Source organism: Pocillopora verrucosa, chromosome 13 (genome assembly GCF_036669915.1).
Source record: "Pocillopora verrucosa isolate sample1 chromosome 13, ASM3666991v2, whole genome shotgun sequence".
Taxonomy (NCBI): domain Eukaryota; kingdom Metazoa; phylum Cnidaria; class Anthozoa; order Scleractinia; family Pocilloporidae; genus Pocillopora; species Pocillopora verrucosa.
Window position 1 is genome coordinate 14,537,623 of NC_089324.1, and position 20,851 is coordinate 14,558,473.

Here is a 20,851-nt window from a genome sequence, read left to right on the forward strand (position 1 = left end):
CCGTCACGCATTTTAAGATTATGTGACAGCTTGAAGGTAACGCAAACGGCTTTCTCTTTGTGACGGGAAGTTTTTTTTGCGGTAAAGCTCATAACAGGGTGGTTTAAGCAACAGGATACCTTTACTTGAATCTAAGCTTTGGGATCGAAAGTCGTAAGTTTTCTTCTCCCCACTTTTGATTCCTTTTATAGAGCGAAAAGATAGTTATTCTATGTTTCTCTTAGAAATTTTGGGCGGGAAATCGACGCGCAACTGGCCAGAATTGATCTCACTCGCGCGTGCCCGACGTTTGACCGCTGTGTTAAGAGCGAGTGGTTGTTGCTACGGTTGTAGCCAGGAACTGTTCTCTTCACAACCGCTTTGAAGAAAAATTTATTTGACTGGAGCTTCACTCTAGTGGCGACCAGCTTACGTTTTTTGGGGAGATAGGTGGGATTTCCGCCATTCTGTCTATCTTTCTTTCGTTTCAATCAAGGCGTCGTCCAGGTTAGAACTAAGCCCCTTATCTTCCTCAGGAAGTCACAATGTCACGCAACGCTTTACCTGCTTCTTTCGGGGAAGATTTGCAAGGAATCCTAAAGAATAGTTTCGAAGGTGATTATCTAACCACAGGTGAGTTTCCACTGCATTCTAGAGGCATAAGTCAGTGTAAAAACATCTTGCTGGAAAGTTTGACTTTAATTATAAGCTTAACGTCTAAAATTCACTCAAGCAAGTTTGCAGAGCTTCTTTCTTCTCCTTATTTCTATCGCTTAGGGATACATAATGGTTCGAAGGATTTTTTTTTTTTCTCTTTTTTTTCTTAAGGGAGTGGGTTTAACATAAATTTTCCCCCTTAAGGGTGAAGGGGGTGGGACTCAGGTTAATTCTATTGTGACATAACTAAAATCCTCCAACCCCTCCCAGGTGATAAATAATGACCGCTGCCTTTCTGCGCGTGACAAAAGACAACGGAGAGGACACATCTGCATGCAGGCTTTTTAGCACAAAGTAATCATCCTGGGCGAGGACTTTTCGTCGCGTAATTTGAACTGATTCTCTTTCTACTAAAAGTCTGTGCTAAGAATGAACATCGGTTTGTTTGGCGCGGGTCTCATGTATCTAATATCCTTTTTCCTTAAGCCATGCGCTGATCTTCTCTGATTCGCGCCCAAGCCATGCGCAGTTGAGTCGTATGTTCTCCAAGGACTGCTGAATGGTCCTCTCTGCAGCTGGAACTGAACGATTGGCGAAGAATTCCTAAAAAAAATAATACGATAAAAGGGAAATCCTCGGCCTCTCACTACGCCAGCGAAATTTGACAACGGCGTTTTCATTCTTTTTTTAAACGCCAACTTAAGTTTTCCGTTCACACTGGGAAACAGTTAAAATATTTTACACCACAGCAGATAACTTTGAAGACCAAAAAATCAGTGGCAAAATAAGTTTGGTTATATCCTTAACATGCGAATAACTGGATCTAATAATACAGCCAAAACATAACAATAACATTGAAAAAGCTTCGTTCAGCCTCCTTTCCGCGAGGGAGAAAGAAAGGAGCATGGTCAAGGAGTTCGGCCTCGTTTCGTCTTCTTCACTACATCAGTGAGCAAGCGCATAAACAGGGTATGTTGACCCAACAAAAAATATGATATGAACAATGCCGTCGTTTTTTTATTTTTTTCTTCTTCTTCTCTTTCTTTTTTTCGCTTTTTTTTAAATTCTATTTCGTTGCAGCGTTATGTCAGCTGGATACGAATGCAAAAGGAAAAGAATCTATACGACAAATCATAGAAAAAATAGAGTTTAGAAAATTTGCTCAAATAACTGAGTGAATGAGTAGCTCACCTCGACTTCTTTGGCGGCCTCTTCAGTGACAAACATATCTGTAGTGCACTGCAATAAAAACAAAAAAGAATAAGCAAATATATGAACTCGTTATAAAGCCGACTTTTCCCCAGGCAGAAGTCATCCCACTACAAAACCAAACGTAACCAGCGTGTTAAATATAATCTTCTTACTTTTGAGAAATTTCAGTTTAATAACTGCTTTGGTTTTGTTCTACTATGCTACGAACATTTGTTAGGAAAACTGGCGCTAACCTTTCGTAGATCCACTACTAAAATCGAACTTCGGGCAGTTAGCATGCCTTAACATTATGTTCTATCCGTCTCCTAAAACGTTTTTCCTTTATTATTATTGGTCTTTGTGATTCCTTACGTTTTGGTTTTAAAATACTTCATCTAAATGTGCTCTAGGAAATAAGAGACGTTATCCAACCTTGATCAGGCGAGAAAGCAGGAAACCTCCTTCGTAGCGATTGTACAGCTCGTCCCAGTTCTCTTGCACAAATTTCCAGGCCATTTCACGCCCTTTCACACTACACATTAGCGAAAGAAAAAAAATTAACGAACGTTTTCAATCTTCACAAACCATGATGACAAATAATAAAAAATAAGAAAGAACCGCTACCTTCCACAGATGCCAGCAATCACAAACACTGTGTCTTGAGACCGAACTTGATCCTAAAAAAAAAAGAAAAAAAAGAAGGTATGTTATTGGGTAATGTGCCGTATAACGATTTTCAAAGACACATACAACTCTTAACCCTTTCCACCCTAACATCAGTCTGCATATTCTCCATACTGTTCTTTATACATTTCCTAAGGTGCTGACAAGGAGATTTTGTTTACTGATCAAAAGCTTCTTTTAGTTGGTGATCATTTCCTTTATTCTCATGACCTTAATGTGTGATTCAGGGGTGATATTGTTGGGAGAATTTAGATCCTAGTCACTCTTAGGGTTTAAAGGGTTAAAGCATGTAGTCAGATACCATACATGGTTTCCACACTGCCTTGACGGTGAAAAAAAAAATTTATACACAGTTTAATAAAACGTACCGACAAGGAGAAGTCGCACACTTTCTTGATCAGATCAGGTTGTGATACAGCTCCCATGCATCTCATCAATCGGACTTTCTCTTCATGCAAATCGGCTTCTTTCAAAAGTTGCATCACAGACTCTAAGGTGTTACCGTCACCATGTTTAAGAACTGTGCTGTACACCGCTGATCTTAAATCCGCTGGGATGGTGGATTCACCTTTGCAGTGTGCTTCAAATCTCTTCTGCGCCTCGGCGACAGTGGCTGGGTGACCGTATTTACCCAAACGTCCAATAATCAAACCTCTGAGGAGGGCATCAAGGTGACCTGAAATTGAATAACAAACTTAATGAATGATACTGCTTAGTTTCATTCTTTCAAGCTAATGGTTGTGTTTCAGGGTTAAGAATAAAACAACAAAAAAAATGAATCAAAAGAAAGCGTGGACCTCTGACACACTACCAAAACGTCACCAACACTTTCATCGACGCATCAGCGAGCGCGTTGTTTGATCGGATCCATTGTCACCCTGGAAAAAGAAAAGTATTTACGAAAATAACAAAAAAAGGGGAAAAACAGACTTACTCTCTCCTTCGATCGGATTCCAACCAAGTTTGGTGCCGATTGGTTCATAAAGTTTGGTACAAAACGCCTGGAAGCCAGGGTAACAGTCTGAGTACTGGAGAATTGCTCCGACATGACTCAAGTTGGAAATCAGGTCGTTCCATACAGTGTAATTTGTCTCGTTGCTAAATGCCTCGACCACTTTCAGTACATCAGGTCCGGGCACAAGGCCAGCACGACACTGCAGAGAACAAAAGTAAACATTAAAGGGGTTAGTTCAAAATCTTGAGTCACATTTGAGCAGTTTTCGATGAGCGTCGCATTGACTTGGTTTTGTTCACTTTGCCATGTGATTGGTACAGAAATCTCGAACCATCCTCTCAACCAATCACATTCAAAAATAAAACCAATCGCGATCTGGTCACTCGCGTTTTCCCGCGCTTTAGGCGGTTTGTTTGTTTTTACTTTGCGTTCTCATTGGCTGCTTGTGATACTTTCCTTTCATCCGATTGGCTGTTGCAATTGCTCTGATTTTCGTCAATAACACTCATTGCATCTTTGCTGCTCTGAGAATTCGTTTATCATAAAATTCGCAAGATTGTAAGGACGTATGGTGAAAGTAGAGCTAAATGGGAAAATCGCTTCATCTGACATAAGCATGCTTAAGGCTATTTTGGAAAGGCTTGGTAACCCTTAGAATCTCAAAACAGTTGGAGTAAATTATTCCATACAATTTTAAGAGGCGGAGGTCAACATTGTGCGATTTCTGGATCACAACACTTCTAATTTCACCATCCTCATTCCATAGCTATCTCACAGTACTCATGTACATACCAACGCAAACAGATCATTCTCCAGTCCTAATCTGTCCCTTGGTGGAAGACTGTTGTCCTTTATGGCCGGCAAGAGAAGTTCCAACATGTCGGACGAGTACTGTACTCGGTAGAAACCAACTTGGCCTGGATTTAACTAAACAGCAGAAGAAATAAAAACAGATTAATTTATAAGAACTGATGAAGTGGCCTATCTCGCTAACAATTTTTCATCTGAAACTCAATCTGGTTGGGCATCGCAAATGGCAGGAATTGAGGGTATAAGTCAAAGAATCGGGGATTGAGGCAAGGAAATGATCCTCCAGGTGGACTGTAATTTAATCAGTCACAAAAAGACCAATAAAACTTTTAGACTTCAACGGGATTTTAACCCAGAGTTGTCTCCCGGAAACTAGTTGGACACTATTGTCAAACTATTTCATTAAAAAATTGTGATCAGATTCCTTCATGGGAAAGAAGAGCTTTTAAAAATTTTCCAATTAGCAATATAATACAGCTTGGGTAGCCTGTGTTGGCATCAAGATGTTGTTATGGAGCATACCTTGACCCATTCATCTGACTTGACACCACTGACTGTCAGAGTACAGGACTTCTGATCCAACAGAGTACTTGCTACACTTTCACGAGGGTTTGCACTGGATGATATGCTTACAGGTACTTGCCAGTGGTAAGACCCTGCAGTGAACAAATTTAAAGAAAAAATTTATCTCTCATAGACAACTTCAAAGCAGGTTAGTGGTAAAGAATCAAATCAAGAAATTTAAGCATGAAACTTTGGAACAGTTTTCAACTGAGCGTTAAATGAGTTTACGTTAAGAATTGAATACAATTCATAGTTGCATCGGTTTCTCTTCATTGCATTCTTTGGCTGGTTGAAAGAAGTTACACCCCTTTTTTACGCATTCAAATGTCAACTTCTTCTTTTCTACGATTGCTAAATTGCATCTCATCTGCGAGGACCATTGCTTTACTTGATTTTCAATCCGCAGGTTAAACTAAAATTAATTTCATTACAAACTGTGATTGACTACATGTAGGTCACTCGCGTTTCCCGCGCGTTAGATCGTTGATCTGCATTTACTTTGAGTTTCCTGAGCTCATCCTAAATTTTCTTCACTTCTGATTGGCATTGGTGATTACATAACGGCATAGCTGTATAATGAACGCTTGCCTCGAGTCCCAGAACAATCTGTTGCAAAATAATCCGGTCCGAGCAGTTACAAACCGTAAATTGCTATTTCAAACTCCATACCTTGACTAACTCCATCGGCAAAGAACTTGTCCTGAGTGATAGTAACCTCTCTTGAATCTCCTTTCTGAAAAACGAAAAACACAGCAAGCTGATAACATTCCTTTACCATTTCCTTCCCAAGATCTTTCCAAGATCTAAAAACAATTTCTGCTCTACCTATTAACCGACATTTCTTAAAATTTCAGCTCCAGAAATCTTGCGTTTAATCACACAATATCCCCTTGTTGATATTTTTCTATTTTTCCAAACCTTTCTACCTAAAAACGTATTCATATCATAAAGAACAAATTCATTTCTGACCACTCCTGAGAGTTGTAGAGCTAAGACAGGTAAAGAAGACAAGCTAACGAAAAAGGCCAGAGTTTGCAGCCCGCATTAGTACTCAGACAGCGCATTCCGTAATGTTGACATGCGTCCAAAGTTTTCATGAAAAACTACCGATACTTTGCTATCCAAGGTACACTTGAGTTATAACCAAAGTTTTCATTACCGGACAGGTGTCACTGACTCTCCAAAATGAGGAGCATTTCACCACTCTCGGATAACTGGTGGAAATCCTCTTCCAGAAAAGAGATCGAGTGCAGAATATTCATACACACACGCACACACCTGTTCAGCGGTAACAGACAACACGCACACACCTGTTCAGCGGTAACAGACAACACGCACACACCTGTTCAGCGGTAACAGACAACACAGGATATCCCATTTGTTTGGTCCATGTTTCCATGACGTCAGCTACAGGCTTCGAACTGGCGCGAGACAGACTGGCCCAGAGGTCCTCTGAAAGAGATTTATTCAAACAATCTCACTAATAATCCCAAATGACAGAATATAATCTACACCAGATGATTATTTTTTCAATGTCTGGGATGAAATTCGGGATCTCAGTTAGCAAATCTGAACTGAAAAAAAATTGTAAACAAAAAAAATATGCAAAACATAGTTACCAGTTGAGGCATTGCTGTACTTAAATTTGTCCAGATGATAGGCAAGTCCTTCTCTGAAAGCCTAAAACAAAAGATAAAGCATCAAATGGAAAATCACGTACTAAAAGCATGTGACAGTACAGCATGTAAAAGCATGATCCAGTCCCTTAAGTGTTAACCCTTTACACCCTAACATCAGTATGCATATTCTCCATACTGTTCTCTATACATTTCTTAAGGTACTGACAGGGAGAATTTGTTTAACAATCAAGAGCTTTTTAGGCTGGTGTTTATGATTTAGAGTTGATAGTGTAGGATAAAGATAGATGCCAGGGCGTGAAATTAACTTTTTTTTCTGATAGCCACTTGTCTCCTAAATTCTTCAAAGTGGTAGCCAATTAAAAAAAAAAATGGTCGCCATTTTCAAAGACAAACAAAATCTTTCTTTACGCTGTCAGCGTTCTAGATAGACCCTCTAAAATTAAGTTAGGGAAAAGATCTTTAACGTGCTACAAAGTGGACACTAGGATGTATGATATACACCGTTCAGGCTCATCTAAATCCAAGATGGCGTCTAGTTATCGATCGAGATGCATGTGCTGCGTTTTGGAAACAAACTTAACGAGGAAGTTTGCCGCGGATTTATCTTTGCAAATTTATTTAATTCACTATATCTCTTGGTAAGGTTATGATGAAACGTTGTAGTCGCCAATTTGGCGACTAACTTTCAGGATTTGGCGCCTGTATTAGGCGCAATTTCACGCCCTGGATGCTGGTCACTCTTAGGGTTAAAGGCTAAAAATCAACTGGACATAACCTGCAGAACTCTTGAATAAGATTAGGAAGAGGCATGAGGAGCCAGAGTAAGTCTATTGTTGGAACATACCTTTTCTCCTACATAGTCATGCAGCATCCTAATGACAGCAGCTCCTTTGCTGTATGAAATGGCATCAAATATCTCATCGATCTCACCTGGATGACCCACAGGGACCTGAATAATGAAGAAGAATTTAAAAACTGGGCAAACTAAAACAGGTACACAATTGCTACACATGAAAAGTGTCATCAAGATGCAACACTGACATCTCTAGACTGATTTTCAAGTAAATGTATCAACAGCATCTACATTGTAATGTGAAAAATGATGAATCAGATCGTAAGAAATGCATGACTAGTAACCAGCTGCATGTGCATTTATGCAATAAATACAGTTATTTCATACATACTGAGATTTACACTGTGAGGTACTATCATTCGTGGCTCTGATTGGACAAACGATGTACTTTTGGAGTCATTCACTTCCTACTTCACAGTATAAATCTCGCTATGAACAAAATAAATGCATCATACCATGGAAAGTGTTTGAACAATTTTTATTCTTTAGCTGCAACGCATCAAAAAACTCACTCTTTTGCTGCATTCACTTGTTGCGTTTTTTTTACTGCATTGCGACTTGTGAATAAAAATTGTTCATGCACACATTCCCTATATAAAATAATATATATGTACACTAACTTGTACTAACCTCAATTGGGTGACTTGAAAAGTGCGGATATGAGAGAGAAAGAAAAGGAACTCATTACTCTATGTACAGTATATTAATCTCATCCCACCAGTGACCAAGACAGAATTTCTCCTTACAATATCAATACAATATCAAGCTGATAAATAATGAGAATTTAAAAAATCAATCAGGAGATTATGAGTTGATCCAAAACCAAATTCTCTGAACTAACATCATAAGAATTGTATCACAGATAGTAAGATGAATTACTATCGAGATCTTGGGAATGAAAGGGTTAGAGAAAAACCAGTTAAGGAAAAGGAAATGCTTGGAAACTCATTGGTTTAAAGTAACTGTGTGAGCCTAAAGATGAAACAATCAAATTTTACAAGCAATCATTTTAAGAGGAAACTCTACCTGTTGGCAAGAGCATCCAGTTCCATAGCTCGTGAGAATTCAGATGTAACAAACTGTGTCCAGATGTCCCATTCAGGAAAACAGTGATCCACACACAAGTATTCAATCCATGATGCAAATCCCTCATTGAGCCATAAATGTGTCCACCATTCCTACAAGCAAAAAGAAAGAGAGAGAGAGTGAAAAATCTGAAGTTAAAAGGCATCAATAAAATTAGGTGAAAAGTCTGAACACAAGCCAAGTGGCCTGGTTTCCTGACTTCCTTAAGATGAATTGACTAAGAGTATTACTAATTACTACTTCCCCCTGGATGGGATGCCAGTCCATCGCAAGGTTTCCCCCTCCTCCACTATTTCATCAGGCTTCCCTGACAATTCACAAATACTCATATAAACTCCTGGGGGGGGGGGGGGGGGAAGAGGCACTGTGAGAGTAAAATGTTTTGCCAGAGAACACAACACATTGACTTAGCCAGGTCTTGTACCCAGACCTCTTGACCTGCAGTCCAGTGCACTGACCATCAGGCCAGTCTGTCTCCCAATAAAAGTTACTTTAACTGTTAAACGTAAAACAATGTAATTTACAAAGAAATTGAAGAGAACAACCATTTATCCTTGAAAGAAAAATAGTCACAGCATTTCATCAATAAAAATGAGCATACCATGGTTATCTGAAAAAAAAAAAAAAGAAAGAAAAAGAAAAACAGATTATAAACACAAACATCATTTTCACCAACATGCAGCTAATGCAAAAAGCCTAAATAAGATTTCTACCTCTCACTTATTACCTCCTACCCAGCCCTCCCCCCTGCCCCCTCCTTCTGCACACACCCTTCTGCACCCGCTCTTCTGTCCCCACCCCCTGCTCCCTCCCCTCCAATTAAGATTGCCTCTTCCAACCAAAATTCAGGGAGAAACGTAAGACTAGCTGGCTACTACACTAACTGTAGGGTTTCCAAATACTCTGTACTCAGTACTCAAGAAAGATGGATATCATAAGATCAAAATTTTGACATTCAAAAGCCCCCAGAAAATCCTAAAAATTAATATGGCTCTCACAAACTTATAAGAGCATTAACTGTAATGTGTATATAAAGTAGCTCAAGTCTGGAAGTTCTCTTGTCTTTAGAATAAAATTTAATGGTCAAAAAACATTAATAATGAAAGAGACTGTCTATCAGCATTACTATACAAACTGTGGATCAATATCAGTATCTGGGCAACTGCCCACCTACCCCTCCCCTAACTCAACAACAGTCAATTGATAACGAGTTGGGGTTAATGCTGGGTTAGGGGAGGGGTAGGTGGGCAGTTGCCCAGATACTGATATTGATCCCAAACTGTCAGGTAACTGTTTAACACTTACCAGATTTCCAAACCACTGATGAGCTATTTCATGACCTTTGAAATAAAGACACCAAAATCAAATTACCTTTTTTTTTACAATTTATTAATTAAGAATTTCTCAAAATAACTCACCAACAACCAGTCCAACCCACTGTTTAGCAGCAGATGATGAGTTTTCTGGATCAACGAGAAGAGCAGTTTCCCTGGGAAAAGATTTGAAAAAAAAATGATGAGAACAAGTAAGCTCAATTGGTTGTGGTTCAATCTAATTGTCTACAAATGCTTTAAATCACTTGTTGTAACTGGTAGGTTGAGGATAAACCGCCCAGCATATTGATAAAAAAACAAAGGGGGCAAGTTTCTAAAGAAACTGTGGTGTTGCATTGGTGAGAGAGTATAACAGGATAATTTAGTATCATCAACTGAGTTAATAACTTAAATTGGCCACTGAAAAGAGTTTCAAAGCTGAAGTTTTCAGCATTAGCCCTTCATCAGAGCATTAGCCCTTTCTCATTTGCTTTGACAAAGGGCTAATGCTTGAAACAGCAGCTTTGAAACTCTTTACAATATCAGCTCAGCTGATAATACTAGATTACCCTGTTAAACCTCGCATATTGTTCACATGTTAGCTGACAAGAACTTCAAATTTTCTTTCATCAGTGTTTTTGACACTGATGAAAGAAAATTGGTACCAGCCTTCTGGTACCAATAAACCCTTTAATTCCCAAAAGTGACTAACTTCTGATTAACTGCATTATCCTGCAAACAGGAAATAAGAATACTCATACTTATCGGATAGAAGTTGTAATCTTAATCTAAATTTTTGTTCCTCATTTTAAAAGAAATGTGTGGCAGCTAGGAAGGAGAATTAGCAGTCAGATCTTGGGAGTTAAAGGGTTCATACTCCTTGGAAGAAAATGGCACTGCAAGGACAAAGTATTTTGCAGAGATGCCTTAGCCAGAAACTCAAACTCAGAACTTTCAACTCAGAGTCTAATATGCTGAAGATTAGACAACTGAACTGCATCTCCCATCATTTATGAGAACTAACCTGTAAGTCACCAGACCCCAGTTTTCCATAGCTCCTACAATAAAAGAGATCAATCACAGCAATATTTAAAAGAAGGAAGCTGAAAAATCATTTATGTCAGTAACAGAAGTCAAATTAAAATATAAACTTAACATTTCACAAGAAAAAAAATGCCAATGCAGGTTAGGGTTGGGTACACACTGGTATAAGCAAAAACGACATCAGAACACATCTATTGTGGTGAAAACTACAAATTTAAGGAAGAAGATTTTTGACAGTTTTCACAGACTTAAGTTCTACTTGGAGTGGAAGGACATAAGCCACAGACATTTCAAGATAATTTTCATTCACTTCTTGAATATCAGAGGCAATGCAGTTTTGAGATATGCACGCCACATCTTAACTCTTCCATAACACCCCTACATCCTCCATTGTCCATTCTCAATCCTCGATCCTCAATCCACCAATCTTGAAAGTTTTGAGGATTGAGGATAAAGTTTCCAGTTGATATTGTCAACTTACTGTTAAAGTAGCATCTGGTTCAAAAGCTTACTCAGGCAAGAAAAATGAGAGACTTGAGGAGTGTATTGTCCATTAATAATGATGCCTCTAACCTGCTGCAAAATCAGGAATGGCAATCAGGTCCATTTTGGGCAAAGGATAGCTGATTTCAAAGTACTCTTTATAAAATGGTAGTGTCTTTTGGGCAACCTGTAAAATTTACAACCAAATAATTGTTTTCATCAAAAGAGCTATAATTATTATTTGTAATCTGTAAGTGAAAATAGGAAGCTAGGATAAAAGTGAGCAAAAAAAGAAACCAAATATGTGAACAAATAAAGAAAGATAACAAAAAGAGAAATGTTCTGAGGGAACATTGAGAAGAAAAAAATGAGTGATGAGTCAACTGTCCAAATGTTATATATGTTTAACCATGGAATAAGGGGGTTATTATTTCACTATCATTTCAAAGTCTAGTATTCAATGGCTTCTAGTTTTCAAAATACCTCCTTGAATGGCCTTGAATCAATTGCAGAAGGCATGAGCAAAAGACCAAAACAACACATTACAAAACCATTAAATGTGCTTAAAAGTTTCTTGCTCAAAAATATACGCCTAAAAAAAGGAAAAAAATCAAATCAAACTTTGGATCTTTCACTGAGGCTTTTTTGTTGCTCCACTTTCCATTGCTCTCTCCAGTATCCTCATTCTGTAATATGGCCTCATAGTGGAATAATAAATGTGTAAAGAAACTGTAAATCAAAATAACATTTTGCTCACAATATCTCCCACAGAGGAAAGCTATCAACTAACCTCTAAAGCAAACTGTCCCTGAATGGTTTTTCCCTTTGGAGTATAAACTCTGATTAAAACACCATCAGAATCTTTTCCTTCCACGTAATCAAACTCGCCAACAACAAAAGCCACAAGGTACGTAGACATGACTGGTGTTCTGGCATATGTCACCACTTTAAGAGAGGCATCCTCTGCATCTTTTTCTTCCACAACATTCTGTGGTGTGGAATAATAATTACAATAAAATTAACAAACAATACAAGGGTCACAGTTACAAATTTCTGCACCCCTCATGGGAAGTGGAGAAATTCTGTCTTCAAGATGGTCTTTCATGTGACTTTAAGGGTTAGCAAATCTCTAACACAAATTCATGGCATGTGCGTGGAGTGAAGTACTAGGAAAGAAGAGCACCTCCCTCCTATGAACACAGCCACTTGTATTCCAGCTCTTTACTCAACCCCAAACTTCTTGATCCAAGTTCCAGCACAACAACAACTAGGACAACAAGTCACTCATTAATAAATACTTTAATTATTAATTATCTAGGGTGAATAATTTCACAACAGTATGGAGTCACAACAATTACCATGTTGGATAGAGCAACCCTGTCTTTTGGCACCACCAAAGTGATGTCAAAAGTGGCTTTGTGAGCTGGTTCATCCCAACAAGGAAAAGCTCGTCGGGCATCTGTTGGCTGGAAAAGACAAGTTGAGACAGTTAGTACTAGAATATAGTTTCCTAGAGGGTTCTTTAAATTATCCAAAGGTAAGTTCAGTGTTCTAAGGTGCAACTGGTTTGATCGCTGCAGCAAAATGCAAAACATTTCAAGGCCTTCAATAGCAACTCTGGTTGCAATTTGGCAACCAGTATCGGAGGTTCACATACAATGTAACCAACTAAAAACTTCTGTTAGTAAGTATTAACCCCTTCACCGCCTGCGTGACATTCTGAGTGTGTCACACAATTGACATATTGTGTGCCTACATACAAACTCAGGACATCAAAAGTTAAAGAGTAACAGTCTGATCTCTGGCACTGGTAATGAAAAATAACCTGGCCCCTAAATCTCAATACAGGTCAAAATTCTCAAAAATAGGGAGCCAAATTTGCATTCGCACAGGACTTCACAGTGGGATTAGCAGTTCACCCTTTAAGCCTTTAAGAGTGACTAGCATCCAATTTCTCTGCAGTATCACCCCTGAATGAGACATTAACATCACAAGAAAAAAGGAAATGATCACCAACTTAAGACCCTATTGATTGTTAGACAAATTCTCCTTGCAAGTACCATGAGAAGTTATCATTAGAGGAGAATGTAGTATGTATGGAGAAGATGCAAAATGATCTCAGGGTGTAAAGGGTTAAAGGCTCAGAGGTCTACAGTTGAATCTGGGAGAAACATTTATTATATTTAATAAGTTTCATTCTTTCATTCTGTTAGGAAAAGCAATCCTTAGGATGTTCCATTAGCCTGCCAAAAATGCATGAAGGCTGGCTTATTTCTTCTTTTTTTCTACAGCACCTAAACTTCCTACTCTAACTAGCAGCCATTTTATAACTATAAATAATAAAATGCCCCTACTCTCTCTGAACCAGCATTGTCCCTAGCTCTAATCTGAGTATTTACATAGAGGTTTCAAAGACTTTTTCCCATAACCAGCAGCCAGTGGTGTAATAGGCTGCTATACAACAAGGCAAATTCTGAACACGTGAACCAGATTGCAGGTTAAGTAAATAGCAGTGACAGGTCTTATAGACCAGTATAGACTGCCAGTAACTAGCTTTCATTGAATTCCCCGATTTACATTAGATCCAACATTGATTTGGTTTATATGAAGATTCATTGTTGCAAATTGAAATAAATTTTAGAAGAACTCAATTTTTGGTCTAAATGGTACTATACTGGGAAGCTAAATCTTTCCATTTGGGTTTTCTTGTACACAAAGTTGCATGACCAGTTTTCCATACGTGTATTTGGGTTGAGCTTTAAGTTGAAGTTTCTGAATATTAAAGTGCCATCTTGATCTTGTCTTCATTATTTTCTGGACTTTGAGCTAATGCAATACAGTTATAAAAATAAGATTACAACACACAAACCTCAAATTGAGTGACTGCACAATACTTCTCACTTCCATCTGTTCCTGTATATTTACTTCTGTAAAATCCTTTCATTTTATCATTTAATTCTCCTGTGAAGTCCAAGAATAGCTGACCATTTCCCAAGGGGAGAGACGAGGAGAAGCTGATAGTAGTTGTTTCATCCTCTTTACTGTAAGTGATTTCAGAAGAGTCGACAGCTACCGGTGCATGAGAATATTGAAAAAGTTATCACCTTAAGAAATAGATTCCGCATTGCAGTCCATCGGTTCAGTAATAGATCACAGATGGCATCAAAATTTGGGATGGACAAAATTGAGGCATGAACTTACTTGATCCACCAGCTGAGAAATTAGCAGACTTAACAACAATGTCCAAACAGTTCATAGTCACTTTGTCTGTAGTCTGTTGAACCTATAATGAATATTAGAACAGCATCATAGCTCTGAAAACCAACAGCAATTTATTCCTACTGGTGTTGTACATATTTCCATCAAAGAAATAATCATTTACTCTTCCTGATCTCATCCGCAAAACTATTAATGTCCCCTATAAACCCTGAGAATAAAGGAAATGATCTCCAACTAATTAAAAGGAGCTCTTGATTGTTAAACAAATTCTCCTTGTACCACCTTAGGAAATGTCTTGAGAACAGTATGGAGAATATACATACTGATATTAGGTTGTAAAGGGCTAAACATATGATCGCCCGAATCACCCACCCTCTCTCCCCTCCCCCAACCTTCTTATTTGATTCCGGCCTCTCAACAGTTCAGTCGCTTTTGCTGTGGCGTCCAGAAACGTGAATAAAGGATACATGACTTTCGAGAAACATTTTGTAAAAAACATAACGTTCTTATAATCTTAGAACCGCTAAAAATCTATTACACATTCATTTTGGGACAGGAGCGGAGGAGGGCCAACATATTTCTATTAAACCCTGTCAAAAATGCATTTTAAGGCAGTCTTCCTATTTTCTTAACAAATTCCACAAAAATTGAATAAAAATCCAAAATTGTATGGGTTGTAACTGTGTGCTTACGCGTATGGGAACAAGGAGATCGCGAGCGCTTCTAACATGAATTTCCTCGTAAAAATTCACATTAAATGCAACACTGAAACTCCCGCATTTATGAATGACCGATCGCAATTGCCACTCGGAGAGCAGCTTCGTGAATCATTATTACTTTTTAAACAAATTTAACCACGATTTTCTTACCTCCACATCGATAACTTCTTCCCCAGCGAAAGTAAATTCAGTGAGATTGGGTGTTAATGTCAGTTTGTAGTTCTTTGGAAGCACGCTCGTTGGAAGTCGTTCAAAAGGTTTCTTTTCCTTCATTGTGGAGACTGCTACACTTTTAAACAACGAATTTGACACACACACAGAGAAAGAGTTCTTAACCAGGTAAACGGAGTTCTGAGGCCTTAAAATACGTTGCAAAAGAAATAACGAAAGCGGAAGACTCCTCATAAAAGTGTCATGTGCTTTCAAGAACTTTACGAAGACCACACGGACATTTTCCGAATAACCCCACGGTTCATGCGAAGCAATATCGGAAAGATAGGTCCGCGGAGGCGTACTAAGTTATAGCCCATAAAGCTAAAAATACAATCATTCCACGGGGAATGGTTTAATAAAGGGGTAAACCGTTTTTTCGGGGTTTCGTAGAAGAGGAGCAATATAAGAAACGCTAAAAAAACTTCATTTTATGCCATTATTGACCACAAATTAACAAAAACTCGCTAAGAAATGCTGCTAACATTGATTTAGAGAGAAAAACAGATTGAATTTTACTTCAAAGATTATTCTTAGTTTTATTTGAGTGGTTCCGCTCTAAATGACCGTTCAATACAGATGGGAGACAATACAAACAGGCCGTTGGGACTTACTCAAAGGTTACCACGACCGCTTAATGGAGGTGACTGCTCAATAGAAGCAAAAATTACAGCGATTATTTATATACAAATTCGGAACTTCGACAACCTACCGCTTAATACAAGGTGACCGCTTAATGCGGTGTCGCTTAATACAAGTTCGACTGTATTCTGCTTTGACTTAGTGCTAATTAAGACATTCTGTTCCAATGATAACACTTATCACAGACTAAGGTTAGAAAGAGGAAAGGTTGCTATGCAACCAGATAATGTCTTCTGTCTCATTTGTCGTAAAAAAAAAACTCAGTCTTGCTTGCAATTACCTGTGGTACAGCGGAGCAATCGATGAGACGAAGAGAAACACCGTTGTGATAAGAAGCAATCAGAAACCATTCTCGGTAAGATTCTTTACGGTACCAATTTAATATAATAGACTATGTAAAGTAAATTTAGGGTAACATTTATGGGTTTATTTGAATTCATTAAACCTCATTTTCTTTATCTTGGGTCTGTCTATCATGCATCCAGTTAATCAGAAAAACGTTCCCCCTTTGATAACAAACTACTCTCAACATTAACAATATCTTTTTGATTTTCATCGATGACGATACTCTTCTTATGTTTTTCGTTCACATTGCCTAAATTGTCGACAAACCGACAAAGAAGCCCTTCCATGAAGTTACGAAAGGAACATGTTCGACATGAATAGGAACTTTCAGTTAACCCCACCGAAAAAAAATATGAATTGTGAAAACTAATGCTAGGCGCTAATCTATGAACGAAAATGCACGTGGTTTGTCTGCCTCTAGACCTAAGAGCAAGAAAAAATTGAATACGTTCTAATGAACGCAAAAAAGTAAAATAAATGTGTTTTTAGAAATTGGTTGCTCAAGTTTTGACTTTTAAGCAATTAAAATAATTAATGTCATTAATAGTAGTTACATGACGAAAATATCTCATTAATTAGAATGACTGGAATGTAAACAGCAATGTCAAGGTAGTTAAAGGCATCTTTACTGATGCCATAACAATAACATGCATAAGAACATAATGAATCTGAGAGACCGAAGTAGTAATTTAGAATATTGGATTGAAAAAGTTTCTAGAAATCTTGAGTTTTCTGCGACTCTTTTGCTTTAAAAGTCCCTTACTTCTGTAAACGGTGTTGGATGGTAGCGATTTGCACACGATGAGAAGTAAATGTTGAACCAAATTTCAATTTCATTCACCCACAACCTGACAAAAAGCAAATGTACGGATGTAAATAAAATTGTTATCATAAAATTCAAAATCGAATCCCAACTGATGAAACAGCTAAGTGTCTTTGTGGCCAGCTCTATAAGCTGGTTTTTTATAAGTTTTCTATATATTTCAGAAACCAGGAAAGATGAGTTGTTGCGGAGAGGTCGGGATCTGTTTCAATCTTACAATTACTGATCTTTGAGATAGACTAGCAGACGACAGAACTTGGTCCAAGAATGTCTTTACTACCAATCATAACCGAGGAAAACTTATAAATAAGCTCTCAGAAATGAGAGAGATAGTAAAGAGGTATCTCTCACTTCTAATGTGAGGACGCATGATTACAAAAAGAAATGGAAGGTTGCAGATTGGAGGAAAAGTAATTCATCTGACTTAAAATAAATTGCTCCTTACAGTACAGGTGGATAACACTTCAATAAAAGAAGGGGCAGGTTATAATTACGCTTTGACGCTCATAAAAAATAGTTATGTAACAAAATGGGATTTTCTTCCGAAAATATTGTAATCGATGCAGGAAAAGACGAATTAAATCATCTTTTTGTGATATATTATCTCACCATTTTAGTATATACTTAAAAGAGCTATTCCACTCAGTGTCAGCGGCTAGTGTTGAATATTTACCTCGCTGCCTCATATCTACGTAGATATACACCATTAGCCACCTCTCCTTCGGTGAAGAGTTGTTAATTGTCATTTTAATGGCTTACAGCAGAACGAGCCAGACAGCTGGTAATAGTTGCGGTTTCTACGCTGGAGCCAAACTACACGAACGATTTCAATGTTGTCGGGATTTTCCGATTTACAACAGCAAAAGCAGATACACTGTTGCAAGTTAGTCATCATAGCATTCTCTTCACAGTTTTATAGCGGTATGTAAGGCTAATGGTTGATTAATCTAAACGCTAAAACAGGAAATTCTTATTTTTTCTCTATTTTCGCAGAGAAATCTAGCTTCGTTTCCACGGGTGACGTTCCCTAAATCCCTTTCGGGCTGAATTTATGATGGGCTGCACAAGTTCGGTACAATCCAAGAACCAAGCGGTTCATCCTTTGGTCTCCAGCTTGGTAAACACAAAAGTTTCAATCTCAGTTTCTGAAGAAAATAAAATCATTCTGCGAGAATCATGGAAAACTTTGGACCTAAGGAGAACTGCGGCAGGAAAGAAAGTATTCGCAAGGTAAAAACGTCTAAGATGTTGTTTCGAGCTAAGGAATAATTTTGTATGAGAAGCTCTGTTTCGCGTTTTCGCGCGAGGTCTGGGAAGAGGGGAACGAGGCAAGCCTCTCTCGAGTTTTCCAGACCAATCACAGAGGCAAGTTACGTAAAACTTACGAAATCTAGGGTTGTTTAAGATACCCAAACGAAAATTGCTCTGATATCAGCAAAAATTTCTAAAGTGTCACGTATGGCATGTTAGAACAATTTTCATTTGAATGTCGAAAGTGATCCACAGAGATTATTTTGGTTTTGCCTAAATTCGGTCTGTGATTGGTCTTTAAACTTACATCATCCTCTTAACTAATCAGACGCACAACGAAAACCATTCTTTACTTGGTAGCCCGCGTTTTCCCGCGTTTTCGATAGTTTGTCCTGTTTCATTTAAAAGTTCATTAGCTAATGATGATTTAAACCTTTGTTATGATTGGATGTTGTGATTACTTTGGTTCTGGTTTTTTGAAATTGAAAACTTCTGTAAAAAAACGGATGATAAAGCTAATTCGGTTACAAAACTAATTTCTGTTTTCCTGAAGGCTTCTTGAACTGAATCCCAACCTCCAGGACGCATTTCCCTCGTTTAGAGGCGTGGCTTTGGACGAAGTTATGAATTCCCGCTCGTTGTTTCTGCATTCCAAGCGTTTAATGGCTGTAGTGGAGGAAACTGTGTTATCTTTAGATGATGCCAAGGAGCTGATTGAAGATCTTACGAACCTTGGGGAAAGACATTTAGCGATGTCTATCACTGAGAAACACTTAAAGGTAAGAAAGCTTATGTAGCTGAAAGCTTATGTAGCTGAAAGCTACCCTGTTATTGTACGAGATGGCTCTTGTCATCAGTTCGTGGATAAAACTCTCGCGAATGACCATTACAATGAATGAGTCTGAAAAATACTTACAGGTAGGACTGATCTTGGACATCTCAGAGATATTCAGAAGAATGCAGCATAAATCAATAAATTATTTCTGAAAGGTATCTGGAGATCTCCTTGAAAGAAGTAGTTCTAAACAAGTCCTAAGCGGTTAGGGGCTGGCGTTTGACCTTGCAAATGAAAACCTCTGATGGAGTAGTATGGAGTAGTATGTAGGAAAACAGAAAATTGCTCTATATCAAGCCAAGGGCAGCTCGATCTGGTATTTCCCTTATTGCTTCACGCTCTAATGGTAAATTAAGGGAGCGAGTAAATGTGTTTTAGTACGCTGAAAATTTATCATTAACCTCAAAAATGATTGAAATCAATTTTTAACATTTCTGTTCACCGTAGCAGGAAGATCATAACCCTCAACCTCCAAGACGGCCAACATTTTAACCTTTAGTCGCTACTGGGAATCTTTTTTATGTTACATTGTTTATTATGCTCTTTAATAAAGTAGATATAAAACTACGTCCTTGTGGGAAACGTTAACGCTGAAACGCTTGGTGGGAAACGCGTTTTCAACTTTCTTTCAGGTCATGGAAGAGGCCTTTGTCCTCATGTTACAAGACATTCTTGAAGGAAGTTGCTCGGAACAAATTATAAAAGCCTGGAGAGAATTGTTTGGATTCATGGCTAAAACCATGTTGACAGGACAAGAACAAGCGAGCAATAACTTACTTTCGTAATTCGCCCTTAATTCTGATTTAAAATGAGAACATCGTTTCTGATCTTTTTTTTTTTTTTCATCCGACCTCGGTTACAGGGTCTCTTCCTTCTGCTCTTCAAACGCTCGAGGGGGTGAAAAAATAGAGGCTATAGGAACGGGTTTGGTTTCAATCAATGGACTGTACCAATTCGCCTCTTCCTTCGATCAAGTCTATCAACAAAAAAATTTAGATAAGGTAGTGAAATAATCTGTGCTGGAAAATATGTATAATTTTTTGTTTGTTTGTTTTGTTTGTTTATTTTGTTTGTTTGTTTTGTTGTTTTAATTTGGGGAGACAATGAAATTTGCAACATAATAGAAGTTGCACTAAGTGGGGTAACGCGGGCCAGTGAGATGCGAAGGAGATCGTGGACTACGCGACACTGATCCTCAACCCCAGTCCTCGAGGACAGTTTTAAAGGTCGTCCTCGCGAGCCGACAAAATGAAACGATTCCTGAGCTATGATTGGCTCATACTTCTCGCTAAAGATTGCTCATTTTAATATTTGTTGTAAATACACTGTGTTTACGATCTTAACAAATTAATCAAAGATTTAAAGAACAATGTTTTTCCAGCTTTTCGCAGCCGTGGAACAAAGAAGAATATGATTTCTCGTGAGGAATCGACCCTCAGACCTTCGGATTTCGCGTTTGCTCCGAATTACTATCGATTTTTGTTCTCTTTGTCTTACGCTCATAGCTACGAAAAAAAAATTAGAATCTTTGTTTTGTTCCATAAACAG

The 20,851-nt window shown here is 38.2% G+C and overlaps 2 protein-coding genes across 2 annotated transcripts; one reads left to right on the forward strand and one right to left on the reverse strand.

The window, feature by feature from the left end:
• Window positions 1-659: 659 nt before the first annotated feature.
• LOC131770774 (puromycin-sensitive aminopeptidase) lies at window positions 660-15,651 on the reverse strand. Its single transcript, XM_059086490.2, has 24 exons — window positions 15,348-15,651; window positions 14,461-14,542; window positions 14,129-14,328; window positions 12,618-12,725; window positions 12,050-12,247; window positions 11,350-11,446; window positions 10,757-10,790; window positions 9,838-9,908; window positions 9,725-9,759; window positions 9,021-9,029; window positions 8,360-8,511; window positions 7,964-7,976; window positions 7,325-7,429; window positions 6,460-6,520; window positions 6,183-6,292; window positions 5,510-5,573; window positions 4,799-4,932; window positions 4,259-4,393; window positions 3,446-3,665; window positions 2,880-3,187; window positions 2,452-2,504; window positions 2,260-2,359; window positions 1,828-1,875; window positions 660-1,239 (listed from the first exon to the last, which is right to left on the reverse strand). The coding sequence occupies exons 1-24, from the start codon at window positions 15,600-15,602 to the stop codon at window positions 1,102-1,104; spliced, it is 2,730 nt and encodes a 909-aa protein (XP_058942473.2). The 5' UTR covers window positions 15,603-15,651; the 3' UTR covers window positions 660-1,101.
• A 2,620-nt stretch (window positions 15,652-18,271) lies between these two features.
• Window positions 18,272-20,088, forward strand: LOC131770753 (neuroglobin-like). The gene is made up of 3 exons (XM_059086472.2): window positions 18,272-18,447; window positions 19,022-19,247; window positions 19,936-20,088. The coding sequence occupies exons 1-3, from the start codon at window positions 18,272-18,274 to the stop codon at window positions 20,086-20,088; spliced, it is 555 nt and encodes a 184-aa protein (XP_058942455.1).
• Window positions 20,089-20,851: the final 763 nt, after the last annotated feature.

Excerpts from the sequence above, each read along its gene's own strand:
- LOC131770774 (XM_059086490.2), bottom strand. The coding sequence starts at position 15,602 with ATGAGGAGTCTTCCGCTTTCGTTATTTCTTTTGCAACGTATTTTAAGG. Across the intron at positions 14,543-15,347 it reads AAGAAGTTATCGATGTGGAG|GTTCAACAGACTACAGACAA; the intron begins GTAAGAAAATCG and ends TATTCATTATAG. Across the intron at positions 9,760-9,837 it reads GTGGGTTGGACTGGTTGTTG|GTCATGAAATAGCTCATCAG; the intron begins GTGAGTTATTTT and ends TTTATTTCAAAG.
- LOC131770753 (XM_059086472.2), top strand. The coding sequence starts at position 18,272 with ATGGGCTGCACAAGTTCGGTACAATCCAAGAACCAAGCGGTTCATCCT. Across the intron at positions 18,448-19,021 it reads GGAAAGAAAGTATTCGCAAG|GCTTCTTGAACTGAATCCCA; the intron begins GTAAAAACGTCT and ends GTTTTCCTGAAG. Across the intron at positions 19,248-19,935 it reads TCACTGAGAAACACTTAAAG|GTCATGGAAGAGGCCTTTGT; the intron begins GTAAGAAAGCTT and ends ACTTTCTTTCAG.